Source organism: Ovis aries, chromosome 1, assembly GCF_016772045.2.
Source record: "Ovis aries strain OAR_USU_Benz2616 breed Rambouillet chromosome 1, ARS-UI_Ramb_v3.0, whole genome shotgun sequence".
NCBI classification, from domain to species: Eukaryota; Metazoa; Chordata; class Mammalia; order Artiodactyla; family Bovidae; genus Ovis; species Ovis aries.
In genome coordinates, this window is record NC_056054.1 from 228480064 (window position 1) to 228499496 (window position 19433).

Here is a 19433-nt window from a genome sequence, read left to right on the forward strand (position 1 = left end):
CAGACAGAGGAGCCTGGCGGACTACAGTCCATGGGATCACAAAGAATTGGACATGATTAAACAACTATCACATTCATTTTGGCCTCTATTTGCTAAATGCCAACAGCACCTCCCTGGGTTGTAACAACAGAAAATGTCTCCAGACATTGCCAAGTGTTGCTCTGGGGATAAAATTGCCCTTGGATAAGAATCACTGTTCAGGGGGCTTCCCTGGTGGCTCAGATGGTAAAGAATCACTGTTCATAGCATAAGTGGTTAACCTAGGTTTTGAATCCAAAGCTACCTACAAACCTGACTCTTTGCTTAGCTAGAAACTAAGTTAACATGTAAGCATCAGCACTTGTGTGAAGAGACTGCCTTGCAAAGCAGTAGAATGATTCAATGTACTTTGGTTGTCCCAGCAATTAATGTCAGTTTCAAAATAAAGGAGCCGATAACATTAACAGCTAACATTTATTGAGTGCTTACTATGTTCCAAGAGGTGTGCCAAGCAGTCTGTACTTGTTTGCCCATTTAATCATCTCCAGAACCTTGTAAGGAATGATATGCCTGCAGACTCAGCATATAACAAAGTAGATTCAGAAAAGGAAATTTTGCCATGGCAGCATCATGAGAGAATTCTTCAATGACTAATAATTTTTCAAAGTTCAACTCTGGAGTCCTTGTAAGATATTAGATTTTAGTGACATTTGCAGTTCCAATTATCTTCAACTATGGAATGTACCTGGCCAAACTTGAGCTGTCAAAAAAATGATTGCTCTCAACAGTTTTCATGAAGCCAACCAATTAGTTGATAGGATCGCACATCCTTCTTGGTACTGGGCTCTGTCATGGTGTAGAACTGCCTGTCACCCCATCAGTGACCCCCTCCCAGGAGAGTGAATGAAGCCTGTTGGGGAAAATGGAATAAGTTCAAAACTGGCTCCCTACATTTCTCAGACTCTTGGTTCCTTAGCACTCTCTCTCCTAAAAAGCCATGGATTTTGAAAGTGTTTTCTATTTCTAAGTCACAATCCCAGAAAAAAATGTGATTATGAACTCATTAATTTGAGTTCAGGCAATGACTTAACAATAATCATTTCGAGGGAAAATTCAAGTTCAATGTCAGTGGAAGAAAGCTTAGGCATCAGTACCATGCTCCAAATAAACAAAGGCTGACTCAGAACTTGGCTTAATAACTTGGTAACACACTGGACTGTGCTATAGCTCACATAGAGAAGAATTCTGACCTATAGGTCAATTATCAAGCTGAAAATCTTTATTGAGTTTACTGCTGTGTGGTGGTTTGTGGAATAAAGTTATTTGAATGTGGGATGGAGAGAAAGAAGGGCCTGGGAGAGTGGGGCTGGGATGCTAACTCTAAAGCAGAAGACAGCTGGACAATAAGAAGGAGGAAAAGGGGGACAGAAGGGAAGTCAACGAGAAGATGCCCAAACTGGCTGGGGTGGGGCCCACGCTGTCCAGGTGCAGGCTGGGAGGTCTCCTGAGCCTTGACACTGCTCATGACTCTCTTATCACCCTTCCTCCAGACAGAAAGGGTTAATTTGGCATGTGTAGAATTGACAAGGAGCTTCCTTGATGGCTCAGTGGTAAAGAATCTGCTTGTAATGCAGGAGACATAGGAGACATGGGTTTGATCCCTGGGTTGGGAAGAGATCCCTGGGCTGGGAAGAGTTCCCTGGAGAAGGAAATGGCAACCCACTCCAGTATTCTTGCCTGGAGGATCCCATGGACAGAGGAGCCTGGCGGGCTAAGTCCATAGGGTCACAAACCATCTGACATGACTGAAGCGACTCAGCAAGCACACACTGAATTGATAGGTTGTGGTAGAAGATGTGGTGGGATGGGGATTTGGGAATGGGACTGAGGAAAGCTTGAAGTGTCAGGGAGGGGGGCTTCTGGGGAGCGTGAGGACTCCTATGGCATCTGAGGCTCAGCATGGCCTGCTCCTTCGGGCAGCATGGGCTGGCTTTGTGCACATGAGATGGGAAAGCTGCACAGCGCCCTAGGCTCAGAAAGGCCCACCCTTGGCTTAATGTTCTGCTGTCACTCTGCAGAATTCTTACGATTTCTGAATGACAGTCCCCATATTTTCATTTTGCACTTGGATCTGCAAATTATATAGCTGCTCCTGGGCGGCAGTGACCATGCTGTCCTAATATGTCCTTGTGACAAGGCATCTCTGGGTTGCTCCAGGACCCAAGGGAGGACGGGGCTGTTTAGGAGGGGGCTCGTGACTCAAGGGCTGCACACAAGGCATTGTGCTGAAAGTTCTTAGACAAAAACAGTGACGCATCCTATTTCTCTAACTCTGAGGTAGCATCAAACCAGATATTCCACTGGCTTAGTGGCAGCTTTTTCTTTTTTTTTCCTGAGAAAAATAAACGCATTAGCTGTATAGATAAAATATCCAGTCTATACTGATTTAAGAAATACTAAATTGTAAAGCATAAAAAAAAAGGTCACCTTATAATGGCAAAAATACAGTTTACAACATGTTTTCATCAACCCTGTGATTGAATTCTGTACAGTAAAAGGAAGCATTCACCTTGACCTGGCTGCTCTCTCTTCAGTTCAGGGCCACTTAAATCCAATGAAACATGTTTTGTGGAAGAGCAATTAAGGTGCTCTTTTATCTGTGATTAGTGGCAAGATGTCAACAACTAGACGCTTAGGCTCTGAGATCTAACTTTGATGATGTTGAAAATTAGTGAGGGGACTTCCCTGGTGGCCCAGTGGTTAAGAATCCACTTTCCAATGCAGGGGACATGGGTTCGATCCCCAGTCAGGGAACCATAATCCCGCATGCTGCAGGGCAACTAAGCCCACATGCCACAAGGAAGAGCCCACGTGCTGCAACTAAGACCTGATGCAGCCAGAAATAAACAAAGAATATTATTTACATATTAAAAGAAAATTAGTGAGAAGAAGGCTTATCCTTGTCCTGGGTTTGTTTATTCTGCTTAACTTAGGCAGACCTACTAATTTTAACACTTTGCATGTTCTAATCCAGCTGAGAAGCAGATGGATGCACCTGTATAGCCAAGACTCTGCCCTCAAGTGGAGCACAAAGTCCCTTTTCCAGATACAAGCTTTCCCTACACAAGATCATTTTTCTGGAGTTTTGGTTGACATCCTCCCATAAGGTGAATGCCTCTTTAGCTGTTCAGAATGTGTGTCCTGATGAGTCTCTCTTCCCCAGAGAGCCCCTTATCAAGGAGCTAGTTGTTCACAATAGACACTGACTCACCCAGGTTCACTTATGACAAGCTCAGGCACCAGCTTCCTCTCTTTGCCTCTTGCCAACTCTGACTTGAGAAGATACACCCACTGCTTCCTCCCAGGGCTGGAGGATACCATGCAGTGGAGTTTCCTCTGAAAAGGGTCCCAGCATTTGTTCCTTACCATCCATCACCACGAACGCATTAAAACATTACCTGAGCATCTGATGTGGTGTCATAGGATTGTTTAATACTTGTATTTACCCATCTGACCAAACTGTGCCAAAAGCCTGCTTTGTGCAGGGAGCAGAGCAAGGGAGACAATTTGAAAACAAAATGAAACACATGCTTTGACCTAAGATGGGGTGAGAGGGCTTTTAACCTAGTAGAACGGAAAAGATCTGTGCCTAAATGTCACAGTTATACCAAGGAAACCCCTGCTTCCAGTGATCCACTCATTTCACATCATTATGTAGAATCTACCACTTCACAGCTGGGTCCTCTAGCTTCCTATGTATAGCTCAGGGAACTCATTGCTCTGTGGTGACTAAATGGGAAGGAAAACCAAAAAAGAAGGGATATCCACACTCTTCCTGTTATAGTATACAGTCTACTTACAGCCCAGTTCTATGGTGATTACCACTGATTTAATATTGTCAGATTAATATTGTATGTATGTATTTCTAGGCAGATTATCATTGGGTCATTAGATTTTGTTTTTAATCGTTGAAAATGTGCCACCTTCTAAGGGAAAAAGTATTGTTTTAAAAATAATTTGAATAAAAATAAAAGCCTTGTTGCTATTAAAAAAAAAACAAAAAAGAGACAATATATGTGTACATATGGCTGATTCACTGCTGTACAGCAGGAATTAACACAACATTGTAAAGCAACTATATGCCAACAAATAATTTTAAAAAAACGACCTTCCTATTGGATAGGCACTGGGTTCAATGCTCTTTATATAGTGCTGTGAGCAGAAGGCTGCCTCGTAAATACTTAACAGCGGCAACAATACTAATGATCCATTTCCTATTTCTTTTGGTCAAAATAAGCCTAACTTTCTTTGAGTCATCTAAGAAGATAGTTGTGAATTGGCATCCATACTCGAGCCCGGTGGCTCAGACAGTGAAGAATCTGCCAGGAGACCTGGGTTTGATTCCTGGGTTGGGAAGATCCTCTAGAGGCGGAAATGGCTACCCACTTCAGTATTCTTGCCTGGAGAATTCCATGGACAGAGGAGCCTGGTGGGCTACAGTCCATAGGCTGGCAAAGAGTACAGGACTGAGCAACTAACACTTTCACTTTTAAGAAGAAGCCTGTAATAACTGTGATGATGACAAAACTCCAGCTACTACTACAACAACTACTGACGACTTTTCAGCATCTCCATGTGGCTTGCACTCTGCTTCGTTTTACACACATTGTTTCCTCTGTAACAACTCTGCAAGATACTGACCACTATCGTGGTTTCCAGGAAGAAGCAATGACATGTCGGAAATTTGAGTCGCTTGCCCCAGGCACAGGTGCCTTCACAAGGCCCTATTGCCGCCCTTCTTTCAGTGAGAACTGGGGTCCTCCGCGGCCCCTCCTCCCGTGGGAGCACTCAGGGACGATTAAAGCTCAAGAACTTCGGGAGCATAGAGGAAAAAGCCTGAAGGAGGAGCTGGAACTGTCTTACTCAAAACGGAAATTGCACACACTGGGGTAGAACCGATCAGTTCAGTTCAGTCGCTCAGTCGTGTCCGACTCTTTGCGACCCCATGAACCGCAGCACGCCAGGCCTCCCTGTCCATCACCAACTCCCGGAATTCACTGAGACTCGCGTCCATCGAGTCAATAATGCCATCCAGCCATCTCATCCTTGTCGTCCCCCTCTTCTCCTGCCCTCAATCTCTCCCAGCATCAAAGTCTTTTCCAATGGTCTCATTAAAAATATATATATTTCTTCTCTTGGGTAAGCACTAGCATTCTGGAACAGCCAGAGCACGCACTTGCTTGTAAAAAAAGACCTGTAACTTTTTTATTTGAGAAGTCTAGTGGCACAGAGGGAGGAAAAGGGAGAAAGAAGTTCTCTACTGAAGAAAGAGGAAATGGAGAAGGAATCAATGAGGAAACATTCCTAGAAAATCCATTTAGTAGCTTGAACTATTTAAAATAGCTCCTCAGCTCTTCTCAGCTGACAGGAACTCTGGGGTCTGACAACCTGAGGGGAGTATCTTCAGAGAAGGCCAGAGCCCCAGGCCCTACAAGAGGAATGTCAGGTGCAAACTTGACGTCCTGATACAAAGGCCCTCGTGTCAGCCCAGGTGAAAAAGGACAGGGTTAAGGAAGATAGTGGGACACGCCATCCAGCCATTCCTCCAGCTGTTCCAAGTCCGTTGAGCTGTCACGTCAGCTCATGAGAAGGCTGCGTACTTGAGGCAGCTACTTGCCGTTAGGATAAGTCAAGTTCGGTTAAAATAACTCTTCCTGGTTTCAAATAGGGAAAGGAGTACATCAAGGCTGTATATTGTCACCCTGATTATTTAGCTTCTATGCAGAGTACATCATGAGAAATGCTGGACTGGAAGAAACACAAGCTGGAATCAAGATTGCTGGGAGAAATATCAATAACCTCAGATATGCAGATGACACCACCCTTATGGCAGAAAGTGAAGAGGAACTCAAAAGCTTCTTGATGAAAGTGAAAGTGGAGAGTGAAAAATTTGGCTTAAAGCTCAACATTCAGAAAATGAAGATCATGGCATCCAGTCTCATCACTTCATGGGAAATAGATGGGGAAACAGTGGAAACAGTGTCAGATTTTATTTTTGGGGGGCTCCAAAATCACTGCAGATGGTGACTGCAGCCATGAAATTGAAAGTCGCTTACTCCTTGGAATAAAATTATGAGCAACCTAGATAGCATATTCAAAAGCAGAGACATTACATTGCCGACTAAGGTCCGTCTAGTCAAGGCTATGATTTTTCCAGTACTCATGTATGGATGTGGGAGTTGGACTGTGAAGAAGGCTGAGCACCGAAGAATTGATGCTTTTAAATTGTGGTGTTGGAGAAGACTCTTGAGTGTCCCTTGGACTGCAAGGAGATCCAACCAGTCCATTCTGAAGGAGATCAGCCCTGGGATTTCTTTGGAAGGAATGATGCTAAAGCTGAAACTCCAGTACTTTGGCCACCTCATGTGAAGAGTTGACTCATTGGAAAAGACTCTGATGCTGGGAGAGATTGGAGACAGGAGGAGAAGGGGACGACAGAGGATGAGATGGCTGGATGGCATCACTGACTCGATGGACTCGAGTGTGAGTGAACTCCGGGAGCTGGTGATGGACAGGGAGGCCTGGTGTGCTGCAGTTCATGGGGTCACAAAGAGTCGGACACGACTGAGCGACTGAACTGAATTGAACTGAAAGGCCCAGTGTGTGTAAGGCTTGAGGGATTCAAAGAAGATCCAATCTAGTGGGGTCTCACTGATTTCCCCTCTTCAGCCCAACATTCGCAGCCGCACTGTGGCACGAGACCTTTTGTCCTTAGTCAGTATCTGTCCCAAAGAACCTTCTCTCTCACGGTCTTGGGCCCAAGGTCCTCCCAAAAGGTCCTTTTCCATCTTTTCTCTTAAAGCAGCATTTTTGAAATTGTGAAATAAAATAGAATTTTTTTTAAAGAAAGCAAATGGAAGTGATAATATGAGAGTGAAGCATGCATGGTGAGAGTAAGAACTGTTTTGTGAAATTTTGTTCAGTTATATGTATTCATGTGTAAAATACATTTCTCACTGTGGGTCGTAGTATGAATAGTTGGAAAAGCTCTGCCTGTGGGGGTGCTCTAACTTCCCCTTTCTCTGCTTCTAGTCAGAGGCTTTTACAGAGCCCTTTTTATAGAGCCGTTCTGAAGGTCACTGTGGCCTTGTGCCTTCCTCTGAGGCTCAACATTTCAAACTCAATACTCCTTCCTTCCAGAGGCCAGCTGATCCGTGACAAGGACTTTGGTTCCTGTGTATCCTGTGCCTGCTACCTGCACCGGACCATCCCCTCACCCTCTACCCACCACACACACACACACACACACACACACACAGGCCTGTGGCTTGAGGCTCCAGTCTTGTAAGAACATTGGATGCCTTGACCATCCATGTAAGGGTGATTCAAGAACCCACCATATATACATGTCCCTCTGCATTTGCAACAAAACTATTATCAACCTGATAGCCATTTCTTTACAATGTCACCTGCTGGTTGCCAAGGCTTGCCTGAGAGGGTGAAACCTGAACATTGCAGCAGGTCAAGGGCACAGAGGCTGGACATCTTTCAGGATTTCTCCAGAAGGTTCCTCACCCTGGCCTCCCTAACCTGTTTTCTCATGCCTCCTTCTTTGGGCATCTTAGGTGTAAGTCTGGTATTTAATCCCGGCCACAAGCTCCAGCTCCTGTTTCAGGCTTCTGTAATAAAAACTAATATACTGAGGGCTTACCATGAACCAGAGGCTATGCTAAGCACACCATCGTTATACTCCACATACTGTCACAGCAGATCATGCGCATATGTTACCTCCATTTTACAGGCAAGAAAACCGGAGCCATGCTAAGCGGATGGCCCAAGGCCAGCTGGCGCTTGAACCTGGCCCACTGGCTTCCATGCCTGCAACTTCAACCTCTACATCATGTAGGTTTCATTGCATGTATCTTTTGAAGCTCTGCCCCCTCACCCCTGTCTAGCCGTTGTTGCCTGGCCAAGATAGGAAAACTAGTTAGCTTCATTGTGATGTGTTTCTTTAAGGACTGAGCGTCAGGAAAACAGGTGTGTCTCCTAAACATCAGGTATATTTTTACCCACCAGCTAAGAGTAATATAATTGTATTACCCTGTTTGGGGGCTTCCCAGGTGGCTCAGACAGTAAAGAATCAGCCTGCTAGTGCAGGAGATACAGGTTCGACCCTAGATTGTGAAGATCCTCTGGAGAAGGAAATGGCAACCCACTCCAGTATTCTTGCTTGGGAAATTCCATGGACAGAGGAGCCTGGTGGGCTAAAGTCCATGGGGTCACAAAGAGTCGGATATGACTTAGCAGCTAATCAACAGCGTACCTTCACCTCTAGGAAGCTCAAAATTAAGTTTAAATATAATATTTATAGTGTGTGTGCTAACTGTAGACTTGGCATAAATCCTTTTTCACTGCTTTACTCTTTCACTGCCGTTTATGTGAACGTATGTACATGTATATTTGTGAACAGATGTACATGTAATTTTGTAACAGGGAAAGAAATACACAAATAAGCATTCTATTGTTTCAGAAAGAAAGACACCTAATTGTCTTGAGCATTTGAATTACTTTAGGAGAAGACTTGATAATATCCTTATAGAAAATTATGGACAACAAAGTCTTCTATTCTTGTTTTGCCTTGGGGGAAAAAACAGATGTACCGTATTGTGTTTTACTATTTGCCTCGGCAAAACCTGGGGGATAGTTGGCAGGGCTGCCACATACAGCTGTGCACATTAGGCCCTGCCCATCACAAGGGGATGCCATTTACACCGTGGTCTATGAAGTTGCTCAGTGTGCAACCTGGACCTCTGTGTGTGTCAGCTCAAGGAATTTAATTACACTCATGCTGTTCTCTGCTTTTCATCAGCTATGTACTCTCTGGGACTGGATTTGTCGGAAGAGGAGGTGGCTGTGGAGCAGGAAGGTATTCCGTTGCTCCTGTTTCTCTTCCCAGGCAAAACTATTCCTCCTGGTTTGGGCCGAAGTCCTAGGAAATGTGGGTGATGAGGAGAGCTCCCCCTCCCTCTGTGAAACAGTGGGGAGGCTGGGGAGGAGGAGAATGGGCCTCAGGAGATGCTATACTGAGCAGGCAATCAATCATCTCACAAGCTCTCTCGAGTTTCTTCTGGCTTTATTTTGGGCACTAATTGGAAATGTCTGCTCCTTCATCGAGTCTGTTTTCTCACTAGAAAGGAAAGAAGGTTCCAGCAGAGCCTGAGGATGCTGAGAAGGATGTGATAACTTTTCAAACCATTGCCATTCTCCACTGTTTCTCCTTTCAGAGTCTCCCTCATATGGTCTGTCAGCTGCAAGGACAGTCTTCTCATACTGGGCTCCCGTCTCTGGAGACCACCAAACAGGGGAGGAAGCAGATTTTATTAGGGTGTCAAACGTGTGGCCTCTTTTTATTTATTGTTAATTAAAAGAAATCTTTATTTTTTCCAATCTTGAATGCATGCTAAGTCCCTTCAGTCATGTCTGACTCTTTGCGACCCTATGGACAGTAGCTTGCCAGGCTTCTCTGTCCATGGAATTCTCCAGGCAAGAATACTGGAGTGGGTTGCCATGCCCGCCTCCGGGGGACCTTCCCATCCCAGGGAGTGATTGCACATCTTCCGCGTCTCCTGCACTGCAGGAGGATTCTTTACCACAGAGCCATTGGGGAAGCCCTTTTACAACCTTATTAAGGCATAATTGACAAAGAAAATGGTAAGATGTTGAAAGTGTATATGGGAGGGGTGTTTAGGGAAGAATGGATCCATGTATACGTATGGTTGAGTCCCTTCCCTGTTCACCTGAAACTATCACAACATTGCTAATCAGCTGTACCCTAACACAAATAGAAAGTGAAAAAAATGTATATGATGGTGATCTGATATGCAAATACATTGTGAAAGGATTCCCACACCTAGTTAATTAACACATCTGTCACCTCACAGATTTATTTTCTTCTTTGAAGAGAACATTAAAGTTCTGCTTTCTAAGCAAATTTCAGTGATCTAATATGGAGTCATCAACCATAGTCACCATGTTATGCAGTAGATCCTCAGACCTCATACATCTTACAGATGAAAGTCTATACCCTTTTCCTAATCTCTCTCTATTTTCCCCTGCCTCCCATTACCACATTTTTTATGAGTTTGACTGTTTTTAGATTTCATATATAAATGATATTGTGTAGTATTTGTCTTTGTTTGGCTTATTTCACTTAGCATAATGCCTTCAAGGCAACCATACCATCACAGATGGGAGGGTTTTCTTCTTTCTCATGACTGAATAATATCCATTATATTTATGCACCACATCTTCTTTATTCCCTCTTTATTCCCTTCTTTATTTCCATTGATGAGCACTTAGATTGTCTCCATTATTCATTACTATGAACAATGCTGCAGTGAACATGGGGAGCGCAGATATCTCTTTGAGATCTTGATTTCAATTCTTTTGGAGATATACCCAGAAGTGGGATTGCTACCCATATGGGAGTTCTGGGCTTCCCCGTTGGCTCAGGGGTAAAGAATCTCCTAGCATTGCAGGAGAGGCAGGAGACAAGGGGTTTGATCCCTGGGTCAAGAGGGCATGGCATCCCGGAGGGCATGGCAACCCACTCCAGTGTTCTTGCCTGCAGAATTCCATGGACAGAGGAGCCTGGAGGGTTACAGTCTATGGAGTGGCAAAGAGTCAGACACGACTGAAGTGGCTTGGCACATATGCATGGTAATTCTATTTTTAATTTTTTGAGAGTCACATATTGTTTTCTACAGTAGCTGCACCAATTTACACACCTACCAACAGTGTACCAGTGTTCCCTTTGTGGGACAGAAGGGACTAGTTCTGCCTTAATCCTACAACACTGGCCTTATCAGTCTTTCAGGGATCATAACTAATTACTTAGAAGAAGTTTATTGTTCCTGGAAATGATGTGAAGGCAAAAAGACCCCCACTGAAAAAATAATTTTAAAATTGGCTCTGGTTTAGAGGAGCAGTGGGTCTGAGTCCTTGAGTTGCACATATTGTGTTTTAATTTAGGCTCCAATACATGACTTTGGGCAATTTACTTCTCCAAATCTCAGTTACTTCCTCTGCAAAATATGCAAAAGAGATAATAATAATAATAATAATTTTGCATCATAGGATTGTGATGAATATTTGAAGAGGTAATGGCAAGGGAGACACTCAAAGCAGACATCCAGTCCATGAATAATAGAAAGAAAGAGAAGTGTCAACCCATTTGGGGAGCTCTGAGGTATGTGATACTGGGGATGTGGTCAGCTGGTCTCATGGAGATTTGGTTTCTATATGCCTCTTCTGTGGGCTTCCCTTGTGGCTCAGCTGATAAAGAATCCGCTTGCAATGTGGGACACCTGGGTTTGATCCCTGGGTTAGGACAATCCTCTGGAGATGGGAATGACTACCCACTCCAGTATTCTGGCCTGGGGACTTCCATAGACTGTATAATCCATGGGGTCACAAAGATTCAAACATGACTAAGTGACTTTCACACACACTCACACACATGCCTCTTCTATCTCAGCCATTAAGTCATGTACAAGGGCAATTTTGACTTCATTTGATTTTCAACTTATATGCTATCTATAAAACCTAAACTCCATTCCTGAAGATGTGATCCCACCATAAGTGCTAAATAAATGGTGGTTATCATTATTAAAGATTGCCCAGTTAGCAAGTGTTCAAGGACTTGTGTGAATAAAGATGATATTTAAACTTTAAAAAATAGTTCCGTTAGACCAAAGGGAATATGGCTACTTTATTTCTTTTTATAAAAAAATAGTAAGAATTATATATATATATACACATATATGTATATACATATTTAAATTTTTATTGGAGTATAGTTGATTTACAATGTTGTATTGGTTTCTGCTGTACATCAGAGTGATTTAGTTACACATATATCTACTGTTTTTTAGATTCTTTCTCATGTGGGTCATTACAGAGTACTGAGTAGAGTTCTCTGTGCTATACTGCTGCTGCTGCTGCTGCTGCTTCTGCTGCTAAGTCGCTTCAGTTATGTCCGACTCTGTGCGACCCCATAGACAGAAGCCCACCAGGCTCCGCCGTCCCTGGGATTCTCCAGTCAAGAACACTGGAGTGGGTTGCCATTTCCTTCTCCAATGCATGAAAGTGAAAAGTGAAAGTGAAGTCACTCAGTTGTGTCTGACTGTTAGTGACCCCTTGGACTGCAGCCTACCAGGCTCCTCTGCCCATGGGATTTTCCAGGCAAGAGTACTGGAGTAGGGTGCCATTGCCATACAGCAGATTCTTATTAGTTATCTATTTTATATATAGTAGAGTTGGACACGACTGAAGCAACTTAGCAGCAGCAGTGTATATATGTCAATCCCAATCTCCCAATAATCGAAGTATGAAAGTTTTATTTTTCTTCACTGATGCTTACTTGTGTCCCTGTCTCTCCTATCACTTCCCCCATCCCCTCGTTCACCCCCCAGCACTTTGTAAATTTAATCTAAAGGAAGTTGTTACTTTGGGACCCACTTCTTTGACTGTTTAGTTGATGACTTAGTTTGTGCTAAATGGAAGTTTACCATTCTAAATGGAAGTTTACCATCCATGTGCTAAATGGAAGTTTACCAACATGATGTTGTCTGTGCAAAAAGGCCTTTCTGTTAAGAGACATGGAGACATGGTTGCCAGGGGCATGGGCAGTCTAGTCTTGAGCACTAGAAGACAGATGATGTCAATTACAGATCATTGTTACTAAGGCATAACTAAAAGAGAGTTGGTTATCAACAAATTGCCTCTTAGAGTAAAACTTTCCCTATGATTAGCATGTGACTGATGACAGAATGTTAGTCTAAACCAATGATTCTCAATCCTGGGCCCATGTCAGATAAAAAAAAGTGTTAGTCATTCAGTTATGTCTGACTCTTTGCAACCCCTATGGGCTATAGCCCACCAAGTTCCTCTGTCCACGGAGTTCTCCAGGCAAGAATACTGGAGTGGGTTGCCATTCTCTCCTCCAAGGGATCTTTTCGATCCAGGGATGGAACCTGTGTTCCATCTTTACTGGCTGAGTCACCAAGGACACCTTCCAACCCCCACAAGTTAGAACTACCTGACAAACTTTCAGAAAACACTAGTGCCAGGCCTGACTCCCAGATTTAATTGACTCAGGATGGGGATCAGACACCTGTATTGAAAGTCTACCAGCTGATTCTGTTGTGCACACTAAACCTTTCAACATGGTTTATACTCTAAAATCACTGGAGGGCTTGTTAAAACACAGATTTCTGGTCCCACCTGAGTTTTCGATTCAGTAGATATGAGAGGGAGCAGAGAATGTGTATTTTTAACAAGTGCCCAGGTGACACTGGCAATGCTGGTTCCAGGCCACACTTGTACATACAGTGGCTGACAATCCACATTTCAGTTCAGTTCAGTTCAGTTCAGTTCAGTCGCTCAGTCGTGTCTGACTCTGCGACCCCATGAATTGCAGCACGCCAGGCCTCCCTGTCCATCACCACCTCCTGGAGTTCACTCAAACTCATGTCCATCGAGTCGGTGATGCCATTCAGCCATCTCATCCTCTGTCGTCCCCTTCTCCTCCTGCCCCCAATCCCTCCCAGCATCAGAGTCTTTTCCAGTGAGTCAACTCTTCGCATGAGGTGGCCAAAATATTGGAGTTTCAGCTTTAGCATCGTTCCTTCCAAAGAACACCCAGGGCTGATCTCCTTTTAGGTGTCCTCAAAGCCTTGCAGTAGTCAGGGTTCCTCAGAGAAACACAACCAATTGGATGTACAGAGAGATAGATAGAATATACAGGAGATTGGTTATAGGGATTGGCTTACACAGTTGTGGAGGTGAAGTCCCACACTTGGCCATCTGCAAGCTGGAGAACCAGGAAAGCTGGTGGGGTAATTCAGTCTAAGGTCAAGGGCCTGTGAGTGAGGGACCAATGGTGTAAGTTCCTGAACCCTCAGGCCCGAGAGCTAGGAGCTCCATTTCTGAAGACAAAAGAAGACGAAGGTTCCAGCTCAAAACCCAAGACAGAGTTCATTATCCCTCCTTGGCTTTCCTGTTCTATTGGGCTCTCAACAGACTGGATGATACCCATCCACAGAGGTGACAGCCATCATTCAGTCTACTGAATTGAATGCTAATCTCATCTAGAAACATCCTTGCAGACACACCCAGAAATAATGATTTACTAACTCTCTTGGCATCCCTCAGGCCAGCCAAGTAGACACATAAAATGAACCATCACAAGCCTAATTTTTTCCTTTCATTGATTTCGTATTCTCTTCTTAACCCCCTTCCCCACTCACCGATTCCTTGAAGTGAAGTGAAAGTTGCTCAGTCTTATCTGATTCTTTGTGACCGATTCTATACAGTCCATGGAATTCTCCAGGCCAGAATACTGAAGTGGGTAGCCTATCTCTTCTCCAGGGGATCTTCCTGACCGAGGAATCGAACTGGGGTCTCCTGCACTGCAGGTGAATTCTTTACCAACTCAGCTATGATCAATTTCTTATGTTCCTCTAATAAATATATGTGTTCCTTCCACCTTGTGTGTGTGCTAAGTTGCTCCAGTCATATCCAACTCTTTGTGACCCTATTTACTGTAGCCAACCAGGCTCCTCTGTCCATGGGATTCTCTAGGCAAGAATGCTAGAGTGGGTTGCCATGCCCTCCTCTAGGGGATCTTTCCAACCCAGGGATTGAACCCATGTCTCTTATGTCTCCTGAACTGGCAGGTGGGTTCTTTATCACTAGCTCTACCTGGGAAGCCCTCTGTCTACCCTACAGGTCTCTGAAAACATTTTTCCTTTTGCCTGGAGCACCTTCCCTGTCACAAAACACACTTCACTGAGAAAAGGCTGTAATTCAATTTTCATTGACTTGGCATTAGGTTTCATCCAGCAAACATAAACTGTGGAGCTTGTACTGAATTTGTTAATGGAAATATTACATTGTTGTAAGTATTGTAAAACACTTTTACGACATGCAATTTTTCATTAAATAAGGTTTTATTTCCTACATTGATGTGAGTACAAAAATAAACTAGGGCTTTCCTTTTTTTTCAACCTTGGGATGTTATAATACTTGAAGTCATTATAAGCCTTTCTTTTGCTAAAATCCATAGTTTATAAGGAACACATAAGGAAATAGAACTGCTATAGTACTAATAGTGGAATCCCAGATGTGACATGGGGGCAGTATATGTCAGTATAAGTAAACATGAAGCAGACTGTGGGTCTCTCCACCCTCCACCACACCAGCCAGAGACTCATTTCTCTCATGGTGACTTTGCCTCCAGGGAAAGGTGCTGTGCTGAGTGGGGCAGAGATGAACACAATGTCTCTTTCTCCTGTGGTTTCCCCGGCAGGGTTTCCCAGTCAGTTAGCACCTTATGACCCCTTCTTGGCTCCCACTGCTTCCATTAAATCCTGTCAGAAGGACCAAATGAAACGAGACAGACAAATAAACCTCAAATGATGGAATAGGAGATACCATCCAATTTGAACTTTTTATTTTCACACTGAGTTAGTGATTTTTAAAGTAAAGGGGACTCTTATAAGGTCTGTCAAAATGGAGGTCTAAAGCAATTACTTTTGCACCTTATACCCCACTATAGCTTGTTGAAAGGAATAATTTTGATGTGCTTTTTGTGAGCAAGCTGCTCAAAAAATGTTATTAAAGCATCTCTCATCTATCATATCTATCCCTCCTGTTGCGATTAAACTGGCTTTAATTTTCCTGACCCAGGGTTTGTCCATCTGGAAACAATCTGAAGTGGAGAATTAGTATCTGAAAGACTGTCCAAATGCTCAAAACTGCTGCCACACGTCATAGTTACTAATGTGTCAGTCATCGTGGTGATATGTATGTATGCGTATCATACACACACACGTATTACCTTATTTAAGCTTCAAAAACCACTGTGAATAGGTCGTATTTTTATCCTATTATTTTCCCCATTTTATATGTGAGGAAATTGAGGTACATGGAAGTTAAGCTGCATACCTCAGGTCAAGGAGCTTGAGTCAAGATAAGAACTCAGACAGTCTAGAATCTATGTGCTAAACTACCACCATTCTAAACAGCTTCTTTGGTTATCTCCATCTGTTTAACCAAATGGTCATGTGATGAAAAGGAAAACAGTAGAGTGGCTCAGACAATAGAATTTTCACTTTTCCTGGAATTGTGTTGTTTTTATTTAGACTGGCATCACCTGGTCTTCTTTCTACCTTTAGCAAGGGCCACATTGAAGCAGTGCTGTGGGGGATGTGTTTCTTGGGTGGAAAGGTTGTAACAGCCTGTTGGATAAGACCTTCCTGGGATCTACTGGCAGGTGGGGACTAGGAGTGGGATTCCTTTGTCCTTGTGATATACTTGATCAGAAAGACCCCATCTGACATCAGCAAGCTCAGGACTAATCCATAGAGATGCCCCTCTTGATCTGAGTGTAAATTAATATTCTTGAAACTATTCACTTAAATTTAACTCAGTTGGATCTGCGGTAGGATTTTTAAGATAAGAAGAGAGTGGAAAGCTTGACTTATCCTAAGGCTGTGTGTGTGAGTGTGTTGTGTTAATAGGAAGTCTGGGGAGGGGTTGAGGGGGAAGTTCTGGGGTGAGCTCTGACGGGAAGTAGAAGACTGATGGCTGCAAGGGCAGCTGAGTGAGAGGAACCCCCTCTTGTGTGACCTCTACTTCCCAAGAAGCTATCTTTTATGCAGTTGAGGAAAACACTTCCCACACCTGGATCCATCTCCAGGATCTTTTGTGTTTCTAACTTCTGAACAGTCTGAAAGTTCCAATTTAGTACCTTCTCCAGAAAGCATGCTCTGATCATTCTCATGCCCTCCCTTCTCTAATCATCGCTGAGGTTCCCTCATCATTGGCTACACTGAGTTCCCACGAGAAATTCTCTACAAGTTCAGATCCTCTGTTCTGAAGAGCATCCTAGATGCTCTGTAGGTCTGGGATGCACCCCCACACTTTAGGAATCTTCCCCAAATGAATGTTAGTTATCTTGATAGGCAGTGGTGTGCTGGTAAAAGGAGAAGGCAATGGCACCCTACTCCAGTACTCTTGCCTGGAAAATCCCATGGATGGAGGAGTCTGGTAGGCTGCAGTCCATGGGGTCGCTAAGAGTCAGATACAGCAGAGCGACTTCACTTTCACTTTTCACTTTCATGCATTGGAGAAAGAAATGAAAACCCTCTCCAGTGTTCTTGCCTGGAAAATTCCAGGGACGGTGGAGCCTGATGGGCTGCCACCTATGGGGTCGCATAGAGTTGGACATGACTGAAGTGACTTAGCAGCAGTGCTGGTAAACTGGTTTGCCAAAAATATGTATGTCAATAAAAATTAGAAGCCTGGGTTTTCATAATGTTAACACTCCCACCATGACTCATTTCAAATTATAAGCAATTTAATAACGGTTTCATGAGATTCTTGAATATAGTGAACAGGACATCAATATTAGGCAATTAAAAAATTCATATTTCCTTTAACTCAGAAATTTCAAGATTTATTTTACTGATATGTTTTCCTATATAGGCAAAGATCTATTACAAAGGTATTTGTAATAACAAGATACTAGAAATAATCTAAATGTTCATCAATAGGACATTAATGAAATACATTATAGAAATTCTAATCAATGAAGTATAATGAGATTAAAAAGAATAAGGTGGATTCATATGTACCACTACAAGAGACTTCCCCAGACTTGCCCGTGAGTGTCCAGGAGTCTCTGGTGGTGGTGTAGGTCGGTGAGGTCCTGCTGCAAGGTCGGGGGTGCTGAGTGCAGCAGTGAACGCATGGGACCGTTTGAAGGAGGTCACCATTGTGTTCATTACCTCTACCATAGTTTGGCCTCAGGTCAAACAACAGGGAGGAAACACAGCCTGTCAACAGAAAATTGGATTAAAGATTTACTGAATATGGCCCCACCCATCAGAACAAGACCCAGTTTCCCCCTCAGTCAGTCTCTCCCATCAGGAAATTTCCATAAGCCTCTTATCCTTTTTCATCAGTGGGCAGACAGAGTGAAAACCACAGTTACAGAAAACTAATCAAACTGATCACATGGACCATAGCCTTTTCTAACTCAATGAAACTATGAGCCTAGCCACGTAGGGTCCAGAGAAGGCAATGGCACCCCACTCCAGTACTCTTGCCTGGAAAATCCCATGGATGGAGGAGCCTGGTGGGCTACAGTCCATGGGGTCGCTAAGAGTCGGACACGACTGAGCAACGTCACTTTCACTTTTCACTTTCATGCATTGGAGAAGGAAATGGTAACCCACTCCAGTGTTCTTGCCTTGAGAGTCCCAGGGACGGGGGAGCCTGGTGGGCTGCTGTCTCTGGGGTTGCACAGAGTCGGACACGACTGAAGCAACTTACAGCAGCAGCATGTAGGGTCACCCAAGACAGACAGGTCATGGTAGACAGTTCCGACAAAAGGTGGTCCACTGAAGAAGGGAATGGAAACCAGTATCCTTGCCTTGAGAACCCCATGGATAGTATGAAAAGGCAAAAAGATAGGACACTGAAAAATGAACTCCCCAGGTCGGTAGGTACCCAATATGCTACTGGAGATGGGTGGAGAAATAACTCCAGAAAGAATGAAAAAATGGATCTAAAGCAAAAACAACGCCCAGTTGTAGACATGGCTGGTGATGGAAGTAAAATCTGATGCTGTAAAGAGCAATATTGCACAGGAACCTGGAATGTTAGGCCCATAAATCAAGGTAAATTGGAAGTTGTCAAATAGGAGATGGCAAGAGTGAATATCTATATTTTAGGAATCAGTGAACTAAAATGGACCAGAATGGGTGAACTGAACTCAGATGACCATTATGTCTACTACTGTGGGCAAGGATCCCTTAGAAGAAATGGAATAGTCCTCATAGTCAACAAAAGAGTCCAAAATGCAGTACTTTGATGCAATCACAAAAATGACAGAATGATCTCCGTTTGCTTCCAAGGCAAACCATTCAGTATCACAGTAATCCAAGTTTATGCCCTGATCAGTAATGCTGAAGAAGCTGAAGTTGAATGGTTTTATGAAGACCTACAAGACCTTCTAGAATTAACCCCCCCAAAAGTTGTCCTTTTCATTATAGGGGACTGGAATGTGAAAGTAGGAAGTCAAGAGATACCTGGAGTAATGGGCAAATTTGGCCTTGGAGTACAAAATGAAGCAGGGCAAAGGCTAGCAGAGTTTTGCCAAGAGAATGCACTGGTCATAGCAAACACCCTCTTCCAACAACACAAGAGAAGACTCTACACATGGACATCACCAGATGGTCAATACTGAAATGAGATTGATTATATTCTTTGCAGCCAAAGATGGAGAAGCTCTATACAGCCAGCAAAAACAAGACCAGGAGCTGACTGTGGCTCAGATCATGAACTCCTTATTGCCAAATTCAGACTTAAATTGAAGAAAGTAGGGA

The 19433-nt window shown here is 43.6% G+C and overlaps 1 protein-coding gene across 1 annotated transcript in view; it reads right to left on the reverse strand.

Annotated features, from left to right (window-relative positions):
- Window positions 1–2149, reverse strand: part of LOC106990363 (cytochrome c-like) — a 65707-nt gene extending 63558 nt beyond the window's left edge. Inside the window, exon 1 of the mRNA XM_027963888.3 lies at window positions 2067–2149. Within this exon, the coding sequence (XP_027819689.1) occupies window positions 2067–2149 (83 nt within the window). The remainder of the gene's footprint in view (window positions 1–2066) is intronic.
- Window positions 2150–19433: the final 17284 nt, after the last annotated feature.